This window comes from Felis catus, chromosome A3 (genome assembly GCF_018350175.1).
Source record: "Felis catus isolate Fca126 chromosome A3, F.catus_Fca126_mat1.0, whole genome shotgun sequence".
NCBI lineage: Eukaryota > Metazoa > Chordata > Mammalia > Carnivora > Felidae > Felis > Felis catus.
In genome coordinates, this window is record NC_058370.1 from 105144050 (window position 1) to 105156735 (window position 12686).

Genomic DNA, 12686 nt, shown 5'->3' on the forward strand with positions numbered 1-12686 from the left:
TTACGACCCAGCAATTGCACTACTAGGCATTTATCCACGGGATACAGGTGTGCTGTTTCTTTTTTTTTTTTTAACGTTTATTTATTTTTGAGACAGAGAGAGACACAGCATGGACGGGGGAGGGGCAGAGAGAGAGGGAGACACAGAATCGGAAGCAGGCTCCAGGCTCTGAGCCATCAGCCCAGAGCCCAATGCGGGGCTCGAACTCGCGGACCGCGAGATCGTGACCTGAACTGAAGTCGGACACTTAACCGACTGAGCCACCCAGGCGCCCCAGGTGTGCTGTTTCTAAGGGACACATGCACCCCCATGTTTATAGCAGCACTATCGACAATAGCCAAAGTATGGAAAGAGCCCAAATGTCCATCGATGGATGAATGCATAAAGAAGATGTGATACATATATACAATGGAGTATTACTCGGCAATCAAAAAGAATGAAATCTTGCCATTTTGCAACTACATGGATGGAACTAGGGAATATTGTGCTAAGCGAAATTAGTCAGAGAAGGACAAATATCATATGACTTCACTCATATAAGTTACAAAACAAATGAACATAAGTGAAGGGAAGCAAAAATAATATAAAAACAGGGAACGGGACAAAATATAAGAGATTCTTAAATATAGAGAATAAACAGAGGGTTGCTGGAGGGGTTGTGGGACGGGGGGATGGGCTAAGGGGGGGTAAGGGGCATTAAGGAATCTACTCCTGAAATCATTGTTGCACTGTATGCTAACTTGGATGTAAATTTTTAAAAATAATTAATTAATTAATTAATTAAAAAGAATTTCTATTTGGTTGGGTTTTTAAAGATTTTTTTTATTACATTTATTTATTTTTGAGAGGCAAAGTGAGACAGAGGGTGAGTGGGGGAGGGGCAGAGAGAGACGAGACACAGAATCTGGAAGAGGCTCCAGGCATTGAGCAAGCATTCAGCACAGAGCCTGACGTGGGGTTCAAACCCATGAACGGTGAGATCATGACCTGAGCCGAAACCAGACACTTAACCAACTGAGCCACCCAGGCGCCCCTTTTTGAACAGATTTATAATAGCTCATGTGAGTCTCTGTCTAATACAGGTGGCCAAAGGACACATGATAAGATGCTCAACATTACTCATCATAAGAGGAATGCAAATCAAACCTATCATGAGATAACACCTCACACCTGTCAGAATGGCTAAAATCAAAACCGTAAGAAACAACAAGTGTTGGCAAGGATGTGGAGCAACAGGAACTCTTGTGCAGTGTTAGAGGGGGGAGTGCAAACTGGCACAGCCACTGCCATTGTGGGGCAGTAATGAAGATTCCTCAAAAAATTAAAAAGAGAACTACAGGGGCGCCTGGGTGGCTCAGTCGGTTAAGCGGCCGACTTCGGCTCAGGTCATGATCTCGCGGTCCATGAGTTCGAGCCCCGCGTCAGGCTCTGTGCTGACAGCTCAGAGCCTGGAGCCTGTTTCAGATTCTGTGTTTCCCTCTCTCTGCCCCTCCCCCGTTCATGCTCTGTCTCTCTCTGTCTCAAAGATAAATAAACGTTAAAAAAAAAAAAAAAAAAGAGAACTACACTACAATCCAGCAATCACACTACTGAATATTTAACCAAGGAATACAAAAACACTGAACTCAAAAGGATATAGGCAACCCTATGTTTATCGCAGCAATATTTATAATAGGCAAATTATGGAAGCAGCCCAAGTGTCCAATGATAGATGATCGGATAAAGAAGATGTGGTTTACATATACAATGGAATATTGTTCAGCCATAAAAAAGAATGAAGTCTTCCCATTTGCAATGACACAGATGCAGCTGGAGAGTATAATGCTGAGGGAAAAAAAGTCAGGGAAAGACAAATACTATATGATTTCACTCATATGTGGAATTTAATCAACAAAGGAAAAACGAGGGCGAGAAAGACAGAGCGAGAAACAGACTCTTAACTACAGAGAACAAACAAACTGATTACCAGAGGAGAGGTGGGTAGGGGGATGGCTGAAACAGGCGAAGGGGTCAAGAGCACATTTGTCATGATGAGCACTGAGTAATGTATAGAATTGGTGAATCACTATATTGTACACCTGAAACGAATATAACACTGTGTGTTAACAAAAAAAACAAAAAAAACAAAAAAAACAAAAAAAAAAAAAAAAGAAGAAGAAGAAGAAAAAAAAGACAAAGAAAAATTAAACTAAGAAAAATAAATAAAATCTTTGTCTAGGAAGTTCAACATCTAGCCTTCTTCAGGGGCAGTTTCTAGTGACTGATTTTTTTCCTGTGTATGGGTCATACTTTCCTGTTTCTTTTCAGGTTATATATATATAGATAGAGAGAGAGAGAGAGATTTATTTTTCCTTTTGAAAACCAGATCCTCCTAGGGGCGCCTGGGTGGCTCAGTCGGTTAAGCGGCCGACTTCGGCTCAGGTCATGATCTCACGGTCCGTGAGTTCGAGCCCCGTGTCGGGCTCTGTGCTGACAGCTCAGAGCCTGGAGCCTGTTTCGGATTCTGTGTCTCCCTCTTTCTCTGACCCTCCCCTGTTCATGCTCTCTCTCTGTCTCAAAAACAAATAAATGTTAAAAAAAAATTTTTTTTAATTTATTTTGAAAACCAGATCCTCTAGATAATATCATCTCTAGATCCTCTAGATAATATCATCTGGCAACTCTGAATATGACACCACCACCACCACCACCCCTGCCGGGGTTCGTTGCTACTGTTGTTTGTGTATCCATTTGTTTAATGATTTTCTGGGACTAGTTCTGTAAGGTCTACTTTTTTTTTTTATTTTTTTTAATGTGTATTTATTTTTGAGACAGAATGAAACAGAGCATGAGTTGGGGTAGGGGCAGAGCGAGAGGGAGACACAGAATCGGAAGCAGGCTCCTGGCTCTGAGCTGTCAGCACAGAGCCTGATGCGGGGCTTGAACCCACCAACCGTGAGATCGTGACCTGAGCCGAAGCCGGACGCTTAACCGACTGAGCCACCCCGGTGCTCCTGTAAGGTCTATATTCCTTGTAGCATGCAGCCACTGATGTCTCCACTCAGTTAGCTTAATAGTCAGCTAATGACTGGACAGAGATTCCCTTAAATGCCTTGAGCTATAAATCTTCCGTTCTTTGCCAAGGAGCTCTGTGGGTTGAGGCGTGCCTTCGATGCTCAGGCAATTTACAACTCTGTCTTACTGTTTACTTTCTGCTCGCACAGCACCTCAAGGGAAGCCAGAAGTGAGAGACTAGGGCCCTCTCAGGCCTTTCCAGACCGTGCACGCAGTCGTTCAGATCCCCAGAAATATACCAGAGTTTTTCAAAGTCCCCTGTGAACATCTATCCTCTCAGGTCTTCCTTTTAAATTTTTGGCCGGGCTCATGTTTGCCCCAACTGGTATCTCAGTCTTAGGTAGCTGTGATGTTAAGCAACTGAAGCTGATTATATTTGACAAATGCCCTGGGAATAGGGGTTTTTCTGAGTAGAGAGCTCCAAGTTGGATTAAGTAATGACAACACCCCATAAATCAAGCTTTTCCAATGAATTGCCATTCAGGTCAAATAGTGATGATGCTTGGGTGATAGAACTTTCTTGAGATATTCCTAACCCAATCTGTCCCCTTAAGAGCTTCCAGGCTGCTGGTTTTTAAGGCTACTATTATGGAGCTGGGACTAGAGGGATGGCAGTAGGCCAAGTCAATACCCCACAAACCCCACTGTTCTTACCAAACCTGAGCAGTTTCTCTTGGATAAACCCCTCATCAGATTGTTGTTAGGCTTTGGTGAATAGCTAGAGTTCTAGAAAAAGTTGATTTTTTACAATCTTGCCAATATTTTTGTTGCCTTTACGGAGGAATGGATTTACAGAACTCCTTACTCCACCATTGCAGAAGTCTCCCTGCTCCGGTTACAGATCCGTTCTAAGACCAGGCTGGCTTAGGGGTTAACTACGAAGAAGGTATTCCCTGGAAATACGATTAAAGTAATGCCCCTGCCTCGGAGGTGTCTGGGTTTAACAACAAAAGGACACTTAAAGAGATGAAAAAAAGGATCTGCAGGAATCATTCCAAATTAACCGGGGTGACATGGGGGCCCTTGGTAAAACTCAGTAGGCTATCAGGACTCACACCCAGATCCCTGACGCCTCGCCCACTGACCTCTTGGCTGCTTCTCCTGGGAGATGCCTTTTCCAGGAGAAGGGAGATGCTGTATTTTGAGTATTTCATCTAAGGTACAAGTTTCATACTCACTATTCCCAGACATGCCAGCAAACACAACGATCTTATTTCCACTTTACAGATGAAGAAACTGAGGCTCGCAGAAATCAAGGCACATGACCAAAATTAGACCACTCACGAGTGGTGGAGAGGGGATCCGACTCCAGAGTGTGAGCTACACCCTTCTCACCAAACCCAACGCACTGACCCACTGGCTGGCAATGGTGTGGGCAGGAAGGCGGTTGATGAAGCATCATTACAAGTCTGAGCACAATAGTCGGACCTGCCTTTTTAGTCCTCTCTCTTGGGAGACAGGACTCGATACCACTGGTCACGATACAAGAACAGCAGCAAAGTATCAGGTATGGCTTGCCCCCGCCACAAGCACCTGCTGAGGTGGGCTCTTGGGTCAATTCCTCCCTTCGTTCAGGAGTCAGAGCCTCCTGGAAGTCCCCCCAAAATCAAGGGTGGCAGGGGCAAAGCCCGGCTGTGACTTCAGGCCTGGGAGTATAGGACCGTCCCCTTCACGTGCTCAGCAGAATGAAGTCCACAGACCTGAATGCCCAAGCCCCACCCAGTCCACCACAAGCGTAGGGTGTATCCGGAGAGGACAGAGGGTTCCCCAATGCCCTAGCATCCCGACAGTCCACAGCTCCATCCACTCCCCCTGACTGTGGCAAAGAGGACATATTCATTGCAAATCATTCCCAAAAGACAAACTTTATTTTGACACCTCAGAATTTGGCAAGGAAAAAGGCATAGCAACGACAGTATAGTCTCATGTGCGGAAACCTCTTCAGAAACGCGATCTCACTGGAACCTCACAATGACCCTGCAAGGCAGGCAAGCAGGTCTCTCCTATCCACTTTATGGAGGATTTGTCAGGGGTCACCCAGCTTCCACACAGGACTGTAAACATTCCACCCAGATGCCTCTGTGTGTCTGGTCCAGGCTCCTCAATACCCAGGGGTGGGCTGGGATTTCACCAGATACATGCAGTTACCTTAACTTCCCCAGCTATGAAACTAGGGATCAGGCTGTCTCATCTCTATATAAAGGCCCTTCTCATGGATGTGACCTACGCGTACCACGATTGCTAGGTCTATGGTGGCTGGACCAGGTGGCCAGCCAAAAGCCTTGGCAAGCCCTGGGCACAAATGAACTTGGAGCCAAGCAGTGGGGGACCAGAAGCCTGCTGGCCCACTGCTGAGCCACTTTCTACAGGAACCCCACTAGGAAGGGAGTTCTGGTGTGGGCAGAAAAAGGGGCTCCTCCTTGCTCCACGGACCCCAACCTGTTGGGGAGGGGGAAAGAGCCTCCCTGCCCCCATTTCTTGTTGATGACCAGCTTTTCTGACTCTTCTCCAGAACGGAGGTGGGGCTGCACCTCCTCCCTCTGGCTCAGAGCTAGATTCAATTTGCTACCTGCATCAGGAGGCCCTCCCCAGTCCTCAGAATGGGAGGGCCCCACGCCGGGACCACCGCCTTGATCTCCCAGCGACATACAGGGCATTTGGCCAAGTCCCTGAAGACCCGCAAGGCACAGTAGCTGCAGAAGTGTGTGTGGCCGCAGGGAACCAGGCAGGTGTTGGCAGCGTGGTGGAAACAGATGGCACATTCCTCTCCTGCTGTGGCTGGGAAAGGGGACAACATGAGTTGGGGCACGTGGGGGCAAAGCGCGGGCAGCCCACTCATGCTATAACCACAGGACAGAGAACCACGCAGGCCTATTTTGACCATTAATGAGAAAATGCTCACAACATAATCAAATGCAAAGAAATGGGAAGAAAACCATACTGCACATACATATATATCATAAAATTCCAACTTGGAAAAAAAAGGAAAACAGCACAATTCCTCATAGATATATGACTACAAAATAGTAGGAGGAAATCCCCCTAAGAGGCAGTGGTGATTTTTTTTTTTTTTTTACTTCCTTATGTATCCTCTAATATTTATTTTCTTTCCGTTTGGCAAAACCTTTATTACGAACGTGGACTGCTTTTTCAAGCGGGGACAAAACAACGTTATTTGTTCACGAATGTGCTCTTGTAACTTGAAAAGTTAGCCAATGTTCTAGAAGGCAAAGCTATTAAATTGCTTTTAGGTTTCTAGCAGGCAGAGCCAAATCTTTTGGCCTAAAGCCCGTGGGAGACTTCGTGGGACTCGGAAGGATTTTAGCCAGTTCCCAGAGCTGGGGCCTCCCTGGGGTGGGGGTGGGGCCTCTGGTGCTAGAGTCCTGGGGAGCCTGTCCCTGGCTCGCTGGGCTCGGGGAAGCCACTCACCTTCCGGCTGCAGAGACTCATTGATGAGGGCCCGTGGCACGGTTGAGGGGAAGGCACTGGCTGTGGGATCTGAGGGAGAGAGGGAAACTCAGGACCCAGGAAAGCAAAGCCCAGGTGCTTCCACCCTACCAGGCCCTTGAAAGAGTTCCACCTGCTTGCTTGCAGTGCTGGAGCTCCCCGCTGATCTTATGGCCCCAGCCACCCCTTCCCCAGTTCACCCCAGCAGAGAATTTGTGAAGCTGTCGACTTCTTTTCCTAAAACCACCCTTCCTTTAAACATCTCCCCTTTGCCCAGGCGCCGCTGCCTGACTGGAGACCCTCAGCGTTACCCACCTTCCTAAACCCGGATGTGCATTAAAATCCGCAGGACGTGGGGAAAACGGGTGCTTGACTCTACACCAGACCTACCCAATCGGGCGTCCCAGGGGCGAGACTTCAGCCGCTGTGACAAGGGATTTTATAACCGGTAGGGGTGGGGGAAGAGGAAATGGACTGCTTGTGTAGGCCGGTGTTCAACCAGCACAGGAATGCCAGTATTTCTTTCTATAGACGTTTCCTGTATCCACTCGCCCTCAAGTCCACTCTCCTTTCAGGTGGCTAGAGGGATGGTTACGGTTTCCCCACTCAGTGACTGGACGGCTCACTCTGCCCCCACCGGCAGTCTTCCTGTGCACCTCTAACCGCTTCCACTTCTGTTCCCTTTGCTTGCCACCCTTGACTCCCCTGAACTCCTACTAAGGCAGCAAAACCCAGCCCCCGACCTCTCCTTTTGTGAAACAGCCCTTTGACAGATGTTTGGAGTGCTAGTCATAGCTTCTTAGCATTCCCTAGGGACAAGGCTGCCCTCCCTTTGACTGGGGTCTTGTCCATCTGGCGTCTCCAGTGACGTAAAACTGACCGTGTAGGAAAAGATGAAAGGCTCTCCCCACGGCTCTGGATGGGGACGCAGTTCCACCCGAGCCACCCGAGGGGCGGTGCCCGGGTCCTCGCGGATTGTCTCACCCAGTAGCTTGATGGCCTTGGTGGTCCCGTACACGTCCATCACGGCCCAGAGGGGGGCGCCCATGAGCACGCCCTTGCGCAGCAGCAGCCGGGGGCCCGAGTTGACCCTGACGAAGAGCCGGCCCCTGCGGTTCACCCAGAAGCAGACCACGTCCCCCGCCAGCGCGCAGCCCTCGGGCAGCATGGCCGCCCATGTCGGGCTCTGCAGCTCCAGGTCCGGGCACACGAAGGGTGGCAGGCTGGGCGCGGACACCCGCGCGGGGTCCAGGCGCGTGAAGCCCACGCGGAGCCCGCCGCACCAGCCGCCCTCGTGCCACACCACGCGGACCGCCACCCGCTCCCCGGGAAGCACCGGCCGCTGGCTGAACACGATGCCGTCGTGGAACGTGGCGTTCCTGCGCGCAGTGCACCGCTGGGCGTCTAGACGCACCTGCGCGCCCTTGGCCTCAGGGTGGAAGCGCAGTGTCTCCCGGGGCGCCTTGGTGTCTGCGGAGATGGGGGGGGTGGGGGGATGGTGACGTCAGTGTGGTCTGGTTCCGGACTCATTTGTTCCCCAGAGCTATCTCCGCCCCCCACCCCCGCATCTCCCCGGGGCCATTGCCCCTGCCCTCATCCAGGGAGCCCCCAGAGACCTGATTAGAGCCTGGTGAGGAACACACTTTGCATGTCTGGGATCTGAATTCCCACTGTGAATTCCCCCACCTCAGTTCCCCTCCCGGAGGGATGTTGTAAAATCACGCCTACATGTACCGGCTCTAAATACCTAGTCCCGGTTATTGGCATTAAATAGAAAGAGCAGGTGTTAGAAATAGTATACATAATATGATCCAGGTTTTGTTCGACACATATGTTTAATATACACACATATATTCTCCCTGTATCTAGAAACAACCTGAGAGGAGATGGGTCTGCTAATGGTGCTCAGCTCTGGCAGATGGGTCCTGGTATCGCAGCTGTTTTCCTCTGTTTGTCTGACTTTATGATTGTCCCACAGAAAACCTGCCTCATTTGTGAAGGCCATGGCCCCCAGTGAGGGTGACTTCCTTTTCCTAGGACAGAAAGGGGTCCAACAGCTCCCCCACAGAGCCAGGTGGGGCGGCACAGGCTAGAGAGGGAGTCCCAGGTTGTGGCGGGGGCGGGGTGTCAGAATGGTGGGCTGGGCCAGCCAAGGCCCAGGGCTGAGCTTTGAAATCCGGGGACTTCCCGACCCCACTCCACTTGGCAGTCGGGAGGGGAAGTTCCCTACTGGGCAGCCTTTCCTCTCAAGCCTCAGGCCTGAGCCTGGAGGAAGCTGGTGAGCTTCCTGAGCCAGAACTGCTCTCCTCCCTTACCCCCCTCTTGTCCTGTTCTTTCTTGGTTAGAGGAGGGAAGCTGAAAATAGCGAATTCAATCAGCAGGAGCCTGGGTGGCTCAGTCGGTTGAGCATCGGCTCAGGGCATGATCTCCCAGTTTGTGAGTTTGAGGCCCACATTCGGCTCTGTGCTGATAGCTCGGATCCTGGAGCCTGCTTCAGATTCTCTGTCTCCCTCTCTCGCTGCCCCTCCTCTGCTTATGCTCTGTCTCTCTCTGTCTCTCTCTCTCAAAAATAAATAAACACTAAAAAAAAAAAAAGGGGGGGGGATTCAATCCGGACTTGAGCCTGAACCCAACCCAAAAGAGCAAGGCCCCTCCCCTCCCAGATCTCATCCGCTTCCCCAGCTCTGCTCCTCTGGTTACTCACAAGCCTGCAAGATTCCAACGGGTCACAAGGTGCAACACTCAATCTGGTCAGGCACAAGGGACACCCTTGAGGTCATAGTCAATCTGTTCCCGATGGATTCAGGCCAGAGGCAAGCATATCGTGGTTCCACGGTTCCCCTCGCTGAGGCATTAGGAACAAGCACTCACTCTGGCCTTGGGGACCTCTGAACCCGCTCACAGGGTCCTGCTATCCAAGCTCACCCCTCCCTCATCCACATCCCCTGCATGTCACCCCTTCCTGGAATACCCTAATCTCTCCCTCCCTTCCTGATAGTCTGCCCAGATGCCTTTCCCTGGAGGCTATGCACAAGCAAAGGGGAGTCCCCAAGTAGGCTCGGACGGTGGGTGACCAGGAGTCAGAGCCGAGGGCCCTGACATCGGATGGACTTGTCTTTGGGCCTACTGCAGAGTCACTGCAGAAGCTCTGAGGAGGGCAGCCATGTCTGATACCCAGATTCTAGTCCCCGCTCTGTTGGTCACCTATGCAGGGCACTGCCCCACTGGGTACAGGTCTCCTTATCCACCAATGGGATCGATATGCATGGTCAGCCAAGACCTGCAGTCTCCAGGTACCTGCCCGGAGATCCTGAGTATGAGGAGCTGACTGCCCCCCTGGGTAGGCATCGTGACTTTTGCATGCCTCCCCTCCCCCCACCGCCCCCACCACACCCCCCAGGTAGATTCAAAGAAAATCTTGGCAGTAAGTCTCTTGGAATCTAAGTAACTGAGGGTCAGCCCCCTGCTCAGCAAGGACCTCCCCAGATCTCTATCACCTTCTCCAGTCACCAAGCCTCTTGGGTGCCAGGCACCTGTTAACCCTTACAGCTTCTTTCACTCCTCCCACAACCTGCAGGGAAGCACCCAGAGGGAACTGAGTTGGGGTGGCTCTGCACATCTTCACAGCCAGGAGTGGAGGAGCCGGGGCCCCACTCCTGCCCCCCACACTCCTTGCTGCCTCCTCCATGGCACCACCATGACCTGGAATCCAGACACAGTTGCCACAGCAGCAGTAGCAGCAACAGAAGTTTGGCCCCCACCGTCCTTACCACCTCCCTGCCCCCCCAAGCGCGGGGCAGTACCTGCTGCTGGTGTGTGAGCCTTTGGTGCCCTCAGGGAGCCAAGGGCTGAGACTCCAGGCTCTCTGCCTGGGAGGGAGCAGGGTTCTGAGATGCAGTCTGGATCTCTGGCAGTAAAAGCAAATCCTCTCTCTCCTGCCCCTGCACACCAAGGGAACGCTGTGGTCTCCGGTGAGGCTCTCAGAGAACTACTGTGCCTGGCAACCTTTTGGTCTGGGCTTCTGACAGCCCTATAAGCTGTCAGGCAAGGTGAACCGCATTGGCCCCAGCCTGCAGATGAAGAAACTGAGGCCCTAGGGAAAACTGACTCGCCCAAGGTTCCACAGCCTCCCCTCTGCCTCTTGGATCCCTTGCAGACCAAACTTAGGGCTCCCACTTACCAGCCTGGGAGGAGAGCTGGGCCCCCATCAGCCTGGGATCCTCGGGCACGGATACCTGGATCTGGAAGGAATTGTCTGGAGAAGGCCAGTAGACAGGTTTCCAAAGGCTCAGCAGGTCCCTTCGCTATGGGTCAGGATCATGTTACATAGTTGATGATTAATTAGATGTTGCTGTCACGGGTTATGATATCCAGGGAATTTCCTGATGATTGCCTCTGGCTCACCACAGAACCGCTGCAGCTGGCTGACCTAATAGGAAGCAGCGACTGGGGAGGTGGCCCGGGCAGGATTTAGGATAGACTGCTCCCTTACTTCTGACCAGTCGTTCTCCACCAGGCTGTGCATTAGCATGGCTTGAGGCACATTTAGAAGTACTCACGCGCAAACTGATCCCAGTGGCACAGGGTAGGGCCCAGCATCAGTAGTTTATAAAAGCACCCTGGATGATTCTAATGTACAGTCAGGGTGGAGATTCACTGCTGCAGAGCCCGGCACACACACAAGGTGCTTAATCAATGTTGCTGAAGTGGATTGAATGGAATTGGCTGCATCCCAGGACCTGTGAAGTTGCCCCAGCCCTGGGTCTCAGGCAGAGAGGAGAGGGGTGAGTCAGACCGAACGGGAGAGGTGTTGATTGCTTCCCCAACCTTGCTGGAATCAGAATTCCACTTTCCACAATCCGCTACAAAATGCATATAGTCCCACAGGAGAGGTCACGCCAGAGGCCTGGCTCCCAGTGTGTTAGCTGTGGCAAAGAAGTCAAAGATCTGGGATCCCTGGCTGGCTCAGTCGGTAGAGCAAGTGACTCCTGATCTCAGGGTGGTGAGTTCAAGCCCCATATTGGGCATGGAGTCTATTTTAAAAAAAGCAAAAAAAAGTCAGAGATCTTCTGCCCCCTCCATTCCTATAGGGAAACTGAGGCTGGTGGAGGGAAAATGGCTTGTTCTAACCTGGTGCTTCTCACATTGCAACAGGCACATGAACCTCCTGGAGATCATATTAAAATGCTGATTGGTTCAGAAGGTCTGGGGCTACGGCTGGAATTTTATTTTTCTAACAAGGTGGTTCTGTGGAACCCACTTTAGGTGGCAAGGCTCTGGGTTAGTTTGGAGACTTATGAGTATCCTGGCCCTCCACCTCCAGGCTAGGACCTTCCCCAAGACCCCAGATCAAGGTCATGATCAGTGACTACCCTGAACTCAGCTATGAGGATAGATATCCCCATGCCTGTCCCAGGAGGAGCTGGGGACGGTGGTGCAGGTGACTGGGCTGGGGAGATTGTGGAAAAGGATGAAAGCGGGGCGCCTGGGTGGCTCAGTCGGTTGGGCGTCTGACTTCGGCTCAGGTCATGATCTCACAGCTCGTGAGTTCGAGCCCCGTGTCGGGCTCTGTGCTGACAGCTCAGACCCTGGAGCCTGCTTCAGATTCTGTGTCTCCCTCTCTCTCTGCCCCTCCCCCACTCATGCTCTGTCTCTCTCTGTCTCAAAAATAAATAAACATTAAAAAAATAAATAAAAATAAAAGGAATAATTAAAAAAAAAAAAAAGAGGGGCACCTGGGTGGCTCAGTCAGTTGAGCGTCTGGCTTCGGCTCAGGTCATGATCTCGCAGTTCGTGAGTTCGAGCCCCGCATCGGGCTCTGTGCTGACAGCTCGGAGCCAGGAGCCTGCTTCCGATTCTGTGTCTCCCTCTCTCTTTGCCTCAACCCACTCGCATTCTGTCTCTGTCTCTCTCAAAAATAAATAAACATTAAAAAAAATTAAAAAAAAAAAAAAGAAAGAAAAGGATGAAAGGTCTGGAGACCCAGGTTCTGCCTCCTGTGTTTTCTTCCCCTCCCCTGCCCTTCCTGGGCCCTGGTGTCCCCATGTGTAAAGCAGGAAGCCAAGGTGAGCTGGTCTATGGGCCCTTCTAGCACAGACATGCTGTGACTTTAGTCTCGGCAATGGAGAGGTGACGGCGGTCTGGCCCCAGTTCACCTCAGAAGATCTGCCTGGACCCTGGACCTT

General features: G+C 51.1%; 1 protein-coding gene across 4 annotated transcripts; it reads right to left on the reverse strand.

Annotated features, from left to right (window-relative positions):
* Positions 1-4903: 4903 nt before the first annotated feature.
* On the reverse strand, positions 4904-10921 carry NEURL3 (neuralized E3 ubiquitin protein ligase 3). 4 transcript variants are annotated; one of them, XM_045054638.1, is made up of 5 exons: positions 10682-10921; positions 10305-10442; positions 7382-7971; positions 6484-6552; positions 4904-5832 (listed from the first exon to the last, which is right to left on the reverse strand). In XM_045054638.1, the coding sequence occupies exons 1-5, from the start codon at positions 10707-10709 to the stop codon at positions 5650-5652; spliced, it is 1008 nt and encodes a 335-aa protein (XP_044910573.1). In that variant the 5' UTR covers positions 10710-10921; the 3' UTR covers positions 4904-5649. The 4 variants fall into 4 exon arrangements, with proteins under 4 accessions (XP_044910573.1, XP_044910574.1, XP_044910575.1 ...); XM_045054639.1 differs by having other exon boundaries at positions 7486-7971; positions 10682-10904; XM_045054640.1 differs by lacking the exon at positions 10305-10442 and having other exon boundaries at positions 10682-10912.
* Positions 10922-12686: the final 1765 nt, after the last annotated feature.